This window comes from Colobus angolensis, unplaced genomic scaffold (genome assembly GCF_000951035.1).
Source record: "Colobus angolensis palliatus isolate OR3802 unplaced genomic scaffold, Cang.pa_1.0 Scaffold117, whole genome shotgun sequence".
Classification (NCBI taxonomy): Eukaryota; Metazoa; Chordata; class Mammalia; order Primates; family Cercopithecidae; genus Colobus; species Colobus angolensis.
Genome location: NW_012112808.1, coordinates 4,532,020 through 4,543,431, shown reverse-complemented (window position 1 = coordinate 4,543,431; position 11,412 = coordinate 4,532,020). Strand labels below are relative to the sequence as shown.

The following is an 11,412-nucleotide window of genomic DNA, read 5'->3' as shown; positions in this document are numbered from 1 at the left end:
GAGGTCAGGAGTTCGAGACCAGCCTGCCCAACATGGAGAAACCCCATCTCTACCGAAAATACAAAATTAGCCACGTGTGGTGGCACATGCCTGTAATCCCAGCTATTCGGGAGGCTGAGGCAAGATAATAGCTTGAACCCAGGAGGCGGAGGTTGCAGTGAGCTAAGATCACACCATTGCACTCCAGCCTGGGCAACAAGAGCAAAACTCCGTCTCAAAAAAACAAACAAAAAAAACCCCCAAAAACAAACAAACAAACAAAACAAAACTACAAGAAGATTTGGTAACTTCAGAGTTCTGATCCATGTCAAGTACTGCCTGGAAGCCAGGAAGAGAGTTGATTTTCAGAACCAACAGATCATGGTGCTATCTTTAGGAAAACAGGAAAGAAAATGCAGGAATGAAATTGCATCTTATGGCAGGTACCTCAGTTTGGGGGAGGGGAAGGACAGGCTGGCAAATAGGCCATGTTAGGGATATTGAAAAATCTTGGCGGGGCACAGTGGCTCACTCCTGTAATCCCAGCACTTTGGAAAACCAAGGTGGGTGGATCACTTGAGGTCGGGAGTTCGAGACCAGCCTGGCTAACACAGTGAAACCTCGTCTCTGATAAAAATACAAAAATCAGCCAGGTGTGGTGTTGCATGCCTGTAGTCCCAGCTACTCAGGAGGCTGAGGCAGGAGAACCGCTTGAACCTGGGAGGCAGAGGTTGCAGTGAGCCAAGATTGCACCACTGCACTCCAGCCTGGGTGACAGAGTGACACTCCATCTCAAACAAAACAAACAGTATACCTTTCTCCAACAAATAATCTGATTTTGGAGTACTGGATTACATGGCTCTTCTCTTTGTACCTGTTCTCATACCTGCCCCACCCAATTCTTTCACCTAGCACAAAGGTTTGGACATTGAACAGACAGAGGCTACAGTACCTACAGGCACACCTTTTGACAGGCACCATCTGCCCTACCCTGTATTAATTCACCTCCATGCTGTATTGAAACAACCTCATACTTACTGATACTCAGCCACACAGTCCAGCAGACCTATATAGTTTAAGGTTTCATGTTGAACAGCACTTTCAAGAGCTCGCACTCCACTGACATCTTTCAGAATATGCTGGACACTTTCGATGTAACCAGACTTGAGGAGATTTTCATCTCTCTCTTTTAAGGTTTCCTGGGGTGAAAGTATGCTTTCCAAGGCTTCATGGAACCGTTTCCCTTGTAAAAAGATGTCTGAAAAGAAAATCAGGGGAAAGGGGAGGGAGAAAACACAAACAAAGCTAACACTAAAAAACTAGTACTCTAAAAGGCTCTGAAACAATAAAATTAAAAATTACATTTTTTTCTTTTTCTTTTTTTTTAGATGGAGTCTCCCTCTGTCGCCCAGGCTGGAGTGCAGTGGAACGATGTTGGCTCACTGCAACCTCCGCCTCCCGGGGTCAAGCGATTCTCCTGCCTCAGCCTCCCGAGTAGCTGGGATTACAGGCACCCACCACCATGCCTGGCTAATTTTTGTATTTTTAGTAGAGACGGAGTTTCATTATGTTGGTGAGGCTGGTCTTGACCTCCTGACCTCATGATCCGCCCGCCTTGGCCTCCCAAAGTGCTGGGATTACAGGCATGAGCCACTGCACCCGGCCAAAAATTACACGAGTTATTTTTAACTGACAACCCCTAAGACCAAATTTCAGCCTCTTCTGAAACCTAAGAATACACTTTGAAACCAACGGGATTATTAATAGGATTGTTAGGCAATAAAATGAATTAAAATTAAATACTTCTAGGAGAATTGGGCCAAAGTCAAAACTGAAGATCTGGAGGCTACAGGACCACACCCAGTTTATGGTACTATGTGTTTAAGTATCCAATTTAATAAATTAACTGGCTGTGACAAAATAAAAAAAAATTAGAAATCTAGGAACGGTGCTTCTGTTTATAGTTCTTTTTAGACCAAAACTTAATTATGAACATAGGTGGGGGAATCCTTTTACTAAGAGGATTAGTGACAAACAAGGAATGGAAAATAAGGCACACACAAATGAAAAGTAATGAATGCGATATTATGGAATCTGGAGGGGGACAAAGAGGAAAATATGTGACATTCTTCTCCTGTACTTTTTTTTAGTGCTGGAACAGCCTGAAAAATTCAGCTGTGTCCTGAATTTTTTTCCCCTCATATATTTTTCTACTATTTAATATTTAACATGAAATATTTTTCTAATTAGCTTTAGATTATTAGAATTCTGATTTATGGCTTGTAGGAGGATACATTTTCCCTCTTCCTAACATTTTATAACATGTGAATACTAGAGAAATTTCATTAGGACACATTATTTTTCCCGTATGTTCATTTTCTGAGGTCAAAAGCCTTACTTTCCGTCCCCAGGTTTCTCTGAAAGAACTACAGTGTCCGGATTTGTTGGCGTATCCCAGGATCTAACTTGATTTTTGAACTCTCTCCTCATTTTCAGTGCTCCTTGGCCTCCAAGTGCTTGCACAGTAAGCCCCTTCCTCATACACATTTTTAAAAAGGGAACATGGCCGGGCATGGTGGCTCATGCCTATAATCCCAGCACTTTGGGCGGCCGAGGCAGGCGGATTACCTGAGGTCGGGAGTTCAAGACCAGCCTGGCCAACATGGTAAAACCCAGTCTCTACTCAAAATACAAAAATTAGCCAGGTGTGGTGGCGCATGCCTGTAATCCCAGCTACTCTGGAGGCTAAGGCAGGAGAATTGCTTGAACCCAGGAGGCGGAGGCTGCAGTGAGCCAAGATCGTGCCACTGCCCTCCAGACTGGGTGACAGGACAGCAAGACTCTATTTCAAAAAAAAAAAAAAAAAAAGGAACACAAAAGAGATTCAACAAATCCAAGAAATATTATATATTCACTTGTTTCTTAGTAAGAGGAGAGAAGTAAAGAGGGGGGACTGTTATGCTAAGCAATGGCCTTGGAGCTTTCAAAACATTATTTAATTTTCAAACCCAACAACCTAGCAAAATAAGGATCGTAAGTTACCCACCCCCTTTTTAATGAATGAGGCCCTGTCCCACTAGGCAGTGCTGTTAATTTGCCCCAAAGCAAAAAGCTGGACAGGCAGCCTGGCACCAGAATCTGTGTTCTTTCCAATCTACCATACAGTACAGCAAAGAGGGCAATCTTGGAAATCACCAATTAGATACACAGAGAAACAGAGCAGGAAATACATGTGCTTGGAACATGCTTGCAGACAGACCCACAGAAAAGGAGGAAAACAACTTTGTATTTGTTAAGTTCTTTTTTTTTTTTTTTGAGACAGGGTCTCACTTGTCACCCAGGCTGGAGTGTACTGGCTCCATCATAGCTCACTGTAACCTCGAACACCCGGCCTTAAGCAATTCTCCTGGCACAGGTACGTGCCACTACGCCTGGCTAATTAAAAAAAATTTCTTTTTGTAGAGAAGCAATCTCTCTATGTTGCCTCGTCTGGTCTGGAACACCCAGCCTCAAACAATCCTCCCACCTTGGTCTCCCAAAGTGCTGGGATTACAGGCATGAGCCACCGCACTCGGCCTTCAACTGTTTTTTACAAAGATAGAAATGTCAATTCTTTTTTTTTTTTTTTCCAGGCTGGAGTGCAGTGGTATGATCTCCGCTCACTGCAATCTCCACCTCCCAGGTTCAAGTGATTCTCCTGCCTCAGCCTCCCGAGTAGCTGGGATTACAAGTGATCGCCACTGTGCCCGGCTACTTTTTTTGTATTTTTAGTAGAGATGGGGTTTTGCCATGTTGACCAGGCTGATTTCAAACTCCTGACCTCAAGTGATTCGCCCACCTCGGCCTCCCAAAATGTTAGGATTACAGGCGTGAGCCACCACGCCCGGCTGGAAATGTCAACTCTATCATTAGCAAAAAACGCAATCCCTTCTGAAAAATTATCTGGAGAGTTAAATGAAATTCAACTTAGGAACTAAGTTATTCTACTCCAAATTTACTTGGCTCAGTTGGAATTATTAACATGTGAAAGACCTACAAGAAATTTACGACTGATGGAATTAAGGCCTAGGAAAAAGAAGTGTAGCATTCATCTACACACTAGGTTAATGAAGCAGAAGACAAACATGTTAAAAACAGAAAGGAAAAAACTTAGCAAATGCCATGCCAATAGATCATACATTTCTTGCTGCAAACTTACCCCTGGCTAGGTTCTTCACATACACATGATCACAAACATGAAAACCTAGATCACAGGATCCTTTAGACACTAAGGCTCAGAACATTCAACATGATTCAATTTATAAAAATAAAAAATGATTCAAGAATATTTACTGCATGCATGTAGCATCAAGTCGGCTTATTCACTCAAAGTAGTAAAAGTGAAATGTTTTCAAGTCCTCATATATGAAGTGCACTAAAAAAACCTTCATGCATCTCTATTCTCATGATGGAACTGGCAGAATGGCTAATACTTCAGGATTAAATCAGCAAAGCCAAAAAAAAAAAAAGAATTAAAATCTAAACCCCAGCCCTTTGTGTGTATTTATACACAAAATACAAATCAGAATAAGTCAGACTTTCTCATCCCTGCCAGTCTTCAAAAGGTGAACTGATGCTTGGGAAACTGCTCAAGTATTGGAAGAATGCCAGACACATTTCTATGCTCTCACCTTTCAGAAGACTGGGTAGAAATTAATTTATTGATCCAATATTTTTCATTAAAAAAATCTTTATCATTTTTAAAATGTAATTCTTCTTGGGTGCCACCTTCTTGGGTTTGGGATCCAGTATCCTCCAGACCCATTAATCAACTTTGTGAGCTCTTTTTCTTTTATTCACCATGACACTAATTGTCCCCTTATTTATTTCAGAACCCATTGCTTACTAATACTTATTTTCTTAAAAAGAGTGATTCCGCCTGGGCGCAGTGGGTCACACCTGTAATCCCAATACTTGGGGAGGCCGAGGTGGGAGCACCGTTTGAAGACAGGAGTTGGAGATCAGCCTGGGCAACATAGGGAGACCCTTGTCTCTACAAAAAATAAAAAAATTAGCCAGGCATGGTGGTACACGCCTGTGCACTCAGCAGGCTGAGATGGGAGAATCACTTGGGTCCGGTAGGTCAAGTCCAGGCCGGGTCAGTGAGGGGAAGCGATTCTGCTCTTTTTTTTTTTTTTTTCTGAGACGGAGTCTCGCTCTGTCGTCCAGGCTGGAGTGCAGTGGTCAGATCTCAGCTCACTGCAAGCTCCGCCTACCGGGTTTAGGCCATTCTCTTGCCTCAGCCTCCCGAGTAGCTGGGACTACAGGCGCCCGCCACCTCGCCCGGCTAGTTTTCTGTATTTTTTAGTAGAGACGGGGTTTCACCGTGTTAGCCAGGATGGTCTCGATCTCCTGACCTCGTGATCCGCCCGTCTCGGCCTCCCAAAGTGCTGGGATTACAGGCTTGAACCACCGCCCCCGGCCGATTCTGCTCACTTCTTAAGGTTGCTACTGAGTTAACTGAGAAACACAGCTGAGTGCTAATCTAGATCAACAAAGCTGACTCTATGAAAAAAAAACAACCAGTCTTCTCTCTGCCTGGGCTATTGGGGCTCATTCACATTCCAAACAGAAATTCCTTTCTGGTGCACTTCCTTACTTTGTGCCAAGAGCTACAGGCCCTAGGGTCCCACGTGTTCCAGCAGGTTTCTTCTGCCTTTTAATAATACATTTCTTATCAGTAATTTCAGCTGTGACATTCCTGGTTTAAGGAAAATAACTTCTCATGAAGAAACTATCAATTCTAAATTTTAGTGGTACAAATACAAAACTATAAGATGCCATTAAAAGAGTTTTATGTTGCTTGCTTGGAAAGCAGACAATAGTTTGGTGGTTGCTACTAATTAACTATCTTAGGAAGGCAGTTAGCTCTTGCATATATAATCCTTGCCCCACACAGCTGTGGAATGTTATAAGGAGCTAAGGACTTGACCATTTCTGCTATATCCAGTACCACTTGTATATACTTAGTATTTTTCTTTAGAACATGTGACGCGTTTAATGTGTTACACACATAGTTTTAAGAGTCTGGATTAGGGAAAAGACGACTTAAATAGAAGCCCAGGCCACGGCAAGGGTCAGTACACTATTCTTAAAATAAAAATAAAAGAGTTTGTGTACCACTAAGAGTACATGTACTGCACTTTGGGAAGCTTGGGTAAAATTAATGATTGATGTAAAACTTTCCTTTAACAAAAGACCCCTATATAATTTACGGGACCAGCTAATTCACCGGTGCCAATGGTGTTTTTGAATGGAATATTAAATTTAAGGAATCTATTCTCCTCACTTGTCCAAGTTAGTAAATTAGAAGTTGAAGTTTAAAGTGTATTTATTCTCAGATCCTTATGAAGAACCTCTGATTATCTCAGTTTACCAAGGTCTAAATATAGGTCATGTGTTCTGGTCTGCTCCAGGGTCTTTAAATTTGAGTCAGTTGACACTAGGGCAATGGGTATTTACTAGATTCTAAACAGAATATCTGTACAACTAGAATTCTGTTACCAGGTGACTTTTTTCCATAATCAAGGAAAACGAGCAATTCTAATATTGTTGGTAGCTCATAAAACAAGTGAATTTTATGTATTATTTAGTCAAATTATTTGATCTATTTTAGTTTCATCTGTAAAATGTAGATAACAGTATCTATACTTCACAGGACTATCATGAGGATCAAGTGAGTTAATACACATAAAGTGCTATTTAATGTTAATTACTATCTGAAGGGAGTTCCTTGCTAGTAAGTCAAAAAAACAAAACAAAACCTCATTCTTTTGGCACCGTTGCTCTCTATTCTAGAAAACATAGCAAACATACAGAACCAGAATTGAGATAATTACTTGAATTATATTCTTTAAAGCCATCTTCTCCCAGTTCCAGAATCATCCGCTGTTTCCACCTCTCCAACCAGAAAACCTGTTGTTTTGTCATGGTCTGCTGAAGGACTCGGGTCACACTTGGTATCACATTCCTTTGCAAGGGGATTTTCAAAGGAACTGAAGGATCACTTGCATTTGGTTTATCACTTCTCTCTGGATTGAAGATAGGAAACCAGTTTTGTGGCACTCGTCGGTCCTCACCTTGCTTTGGCGGCTTAGGCTTGCTCACAGGTCCACAGAGTAAAGCATCTTCCTCCACCGATCCTGGGGTGTGGGCGACGCCTCTGGATGACAAGACAGACTGAACTAAATTAGAGTATTTTTCTTGGTCCACTTCTTCATATGGGTTCACTTTTTTCTTCCGGCCACAAGAGTAAGAGGAAGTAGAGAAAGCCACAAGGGCAGCTGATTCCACAGAAAATCCCTTTGAACTCCTGAGCTGCCTGCAAATGGTCTGAAATAACTTCATCTTCATTCAGACTTGTTTTCACTTTTTTCTAGTCTATTTGCAACGGTCGAGGCCCTTTATGTTTGTATTCCTATTAGAGAGAAAACAACCATCAAAGCGAAAGCTGCATCAGAATAACATTGCACATCAAAATTGTAAACTTTTTCGACATGCTTGGACAGAGCTCTTTCTTAAGGTCGACAGAGCCAGACCCTGCTTCCAAAAAAAATTTATAAATAAATTAAGACTCTCAATACCCGAAGGACTGGCACATATTAAATGCGAATTAGTAGACAGCTTGGGGCAAGACGGCCCCCGTCTCTAACACGCAGGAATGGGACGCCCAGGCAGGGAGGCGTGTGCGAGATACGGAAAATCACAAAGATGGAGCCCGTCCCATGGCGGCCACACAGTCCTAGGTGACAGACAATTACTGATTCCTAGACACCAGGCTCTCTGCTAAGTATTCTGTATGGATACTTCTCATTTGGTCCTCACACCCTCTACCGTGGGTCTAGAATGAACCCGTTGCACAGACGTGGAAATCGGGTTGGAGGGTCCAGTCGCTCGCCGGTCAGAGGTGGTGGCGGCGCTGAGGTCCCATTACTGTGACCGCAAAAAGGCGCCTCCCTCTCCTCCGTGGGTACGGACCCCTGGCGGGTCCAGGACGGCGGTGGCCCCTGGGGCAGGAGTCTGGATTAGAGAAAAGAGGACTTAAATAGAAGCCCAGCCTACGGCCAGTGTCGGTACCTTGGGAGCCACCACACTTCGCTTAACTCTCAAGACGCGAACAACCTCTCGCGACCCGTACTTTCATCCGTCCCGCGCTTTGGTTTCGAATTAGGCACAGCCTAAGGCAAAGTAGGTCCAGAATGCCTCGCGGCGCTCACGCCCCACCCGAGGCTCTCTTCGGCCTCCGCCGACGCGCCACCAGCTACAGGCAGGAAGTACTTCCTCCCAGCTGAAGGGCCGGCGTCATGGAAGCGCGGGAGTCTCTAAATCGCGACCTTCTGCTCTCACGAGATCTGGTGACGTCAGCGCTCGCCGCCATCTTGGACGCGGGCTGAGTAATAAATTCCCCCGGCACCGAAACACGGTCTTTCTCTAGACGCGTCTTGCTGGGAGAGCGTCCGCGGCTTTGCGTCCGCGTCGCGGCCCTGCGGTCGGCGGCCTCCTCGTGGAGCATAGCAAGGGTAGGCCCCGCGTGGCGTCTTTGCCCGGCTCCAAGATGGACGGCAGCGGGGACTGGGAGGCCGCTCTGGGGGAGCACGTGGCGCCCTGCTCGCCTGCTCCCGGGGCAGCTGGGATGGTGGCGGAGTCCGGAGGCCTCCTGCTGCCGTCGGGCAGGGAGGCCGGCGGAGGCGGGGCCGTGGCCGCCCCCGAAAGGCTCCCGGGCGGCGGCGGCCCAGCCTTTTCTTTCCTCGCACAGCCAGGCGGCTCCTGCTCGAGTCCCGCGTCGCCATGGCCGCGGTTCCCGAGTTGCTGCAGCAGCAGGAGGAGGACCGCAGCAAGGTGAGGTCCTCCCCACCTCAGGCTCCTGGGCGGGCGGCCCTGCGAGCCTCCTGGGTCGCTATATTCTTTTCCTTGCGCTTCCGTAGGCCCTGGCTGCTCGTGGCCATCCCTAGCGCGGGAAGCACCCGTGAGGCCCGGGCAGCCCCTGTTCCTCGTCTTCTCTGAAGGCTGCCCTGGGGAATCCCTGTGGATCCCCCGGATTCTCAGGATAGAACCAGAGACGCGGGACCTTAGCCCTGGTTCAGGCGCCCGTGCCGAGTGGACTTGGAGAGAGGATCTCTGGAGACCCCGGAATGTTCATTTTAAAACTTCCCTCGGCTTCGTGGTGACCTGTAGGTGAACGTGAAATTGACTTAACATGCTACAGACCAGTTTGGTTTGTTGCCCCCAAAATGCCCCCCCTTTCATTCCCCGCTTTTTTTTTTTACGGGGGATGGGGGAGCAGACAACTTGGGAAATTCCATCAGGTGTCCGAACATGCTTCCTACAACTTCAGAAACGCAAAATGCGTTGTGGGGAGTTGTGTAATTTTTAGTACGTGCTCAAATACTTGCTGAACTTGGTGTCTATTTTTAAGTCTTGTCCATTAATATAAACTCTCCCTAGGTCACGTGTATCTTGAGGTCTGAAAGATTATTAATGCAATAAATTGAGATTGCCATAGCCAATTAAAGATTCAGAGATGAGCCTCCACTGTTTCATTGGTTCTTTAAATTTGCCTCGTTAGCTTTGCGATGCATGGTTTGTGAGCAACCTTTCGTGCAGAATCGTCGGCATAAGTTTTTCTGACCGATGAAAAATAACTTCTAAAAATACAAGGCTCTCTAAAGTGTAACTTGGAGCCGTCTTAACTTACACATCTCTTGAGAAATTAAAGGCACCTCCTTAGAGAAACGTGTTCATCTAGTAAGTAGATACCATAGTTTCAAAGCGGCTGGATTGTTCTAACAAGGGTATCATTGTTGCGTTAGTTATTGAAATAGAGCTTAGTATACAGGAGATTGTTGTTTAGAGTGTTTTCTTTGAAAGTTCTTTTTTACTGAAACGAGGTGGAAACTTGAGACCACGATTCTTTGTAAAACATTATAAAGGTACTTTTCTCCATAAAGGGTAGATACTGAATGGGGGTTTTGGTAGCATTTTGTTTTTTTTCTCTTTCTGGTACATTCTTTTAGCTGTCTTGATTCAGAGTCAGCTAGGTAAAAGGACTCAATTGCTTCACCCCTGATAGTACAGTATATTGCAGCTGGTTTTTTAAGGACTTTTCCACCACCCTGATCCTCCATCAAAATTGGAGAATAGTTATGAAGGCCATTTCCTGCCTGTTTTAGAGGCTACAGAAACTGTCGGTATCTGTAGTGAAGAGGGTTATATGGCATTATTTTCCTTTTTACATTACAGGAATAAAGAGACAATAAAACTAAATAATTACCCTGACGCGTGGCTTTATTTTTGTTTTCTGATCTCTGTTGATGCTGATACCCTGCAGTGGTCAAGCCTAGATGGTATTACGGTGTTATGGTTCAGTGAAAGGGAGTTTGGGGGAAGTATGAAATAATGGGAAACCAAGTCCTGGGCAACTTCTTGCCATAATACAATGTCAGTAGTCAACTGAAATGTTTTGTGTGTTACTTAACATGTTTAAAAATGCCCCCCTGATAATTTACTTTGGTTTAGAATTCCCCTGAGGATGGAGTTAAGACCAACTAAGGTAGGGGGACATACTTGATACTTCAGGATTTTGAATTCTAGCCCAATACTCATTTTGACTAATTCAGCAAAACTGAAAGGGAATATTGTGTCAAGTGGTGTCTGGTAGCCAGACACTGGCATTTTGTTACATTCTTTAGCTGAGGGTGTTTGGTTTGCCTTCTTCCTCAGAAATAGTTCAGAGGAAGAGATGCATGGTTGATTTGGTTCCTAATTGGACCTCTACTAATGACAAAGATTGTTTTTTGATTTTTTTCCCCCCTTTTGAGACGGAGTCTCTCTCTGGCTCAATGGCGCGATCTCAGCTCACTGCAACCTCTGCCTTCTGGGTTCAAGCGATTCTCCTGCCTCAGCCTCTCAAGTAGCTGGGATTACAGTCCGCGCACCACCATGCCTGGCTAATTTTTGTATTTTTGTGGAGACCGGGTTTCACCGTGTTGACCAGGCTGGTATTTGAACTCAACCTTCCCAGCCTAGTGCTGTTTTTGACTAGGGGGTTCTCCTTCCTTGACAATAACAACTTGGCCTTAACTTACTTACTGGTTGGTTACAGGGACTTTGGTGAATATCTGTCCTCTTAGCTAGTCAGGAGTGTGTAGACTAAGTACTGCTGCTCTGGTTTCATGTTTAACTGGTGTGGAAACTGCTCTAGGGGTATTTTTGTTCTCCGTTAGCTAGGATGGAGTGCAGTTCATTAGTATAGGAACAATCCTGAACTTTGACCAATACTGTAGCAAGTCCAAACTTAACAAATTTTGTTGAACTGAAGCTTTATGCTACCCTTGCAACTATTTTCTAAGTTGAGGAAGTATGACATATCAGGCTGCCCACGCCTTAGTTCTAGTT

General features: G+C 44.5%; 2 protein-coding genes across 3 annotated transcripts in view; one reads left to right on the top strand and one right to left on the bottom strand.

The window, feature by feature from the left end:
* The window catches only part of MGME1 (mitochondrial genome maintenance exonuclease 1), a 22,153-nt gene extending 13,807 nt beyond the window's left edge, over positions 1–8,346 (bottom strand). The window contains exons 1-3 of the mRNA XM_011962887.1: positions 8,095–8,346; positions 6,858–7,435; positions 1,018–1,237 (exon numbers count right to left, since the gene is read on the bottom strand). Coding sequence (XP_011818277.1) covers positions 1,018–1,237; positions 6,858–7,371 — 734 coding nt within the window. The 5' untranslated portion in view covers positions 7,372–7,435; positions 8,095–8,346. The remainder of the gene's footprint in view (positions 1–1,017; positions 1,238–6,857; positions 7,436–8,094) is intronic.
* Positions 8,245–11,412, top strand: part of SNX5 (sorting nexin 5) — a 26,837-nt gene continuing 23,669 nt past the window's right edge. The window contains exons 1-2 of one of the 2 annotated variants that reach the window (XM_011962895.1): positions 8,245–8,537; positions 8,774–8,856. In XM_011962895.1, coding sequence (XP_011818285.1) covers positions 8,806–8,856 — 51 coding nt within the window. In that variant the 5' untranslated portion in view covers positions 8,245–8,537; positions 8,774–8,805. The remainder of the gene's footprint in view (positions 8,538–8,773; positions 8,857–11,412) is intronic. The other variant, XM_011962899.1, reaches the window with a different exon arrangement.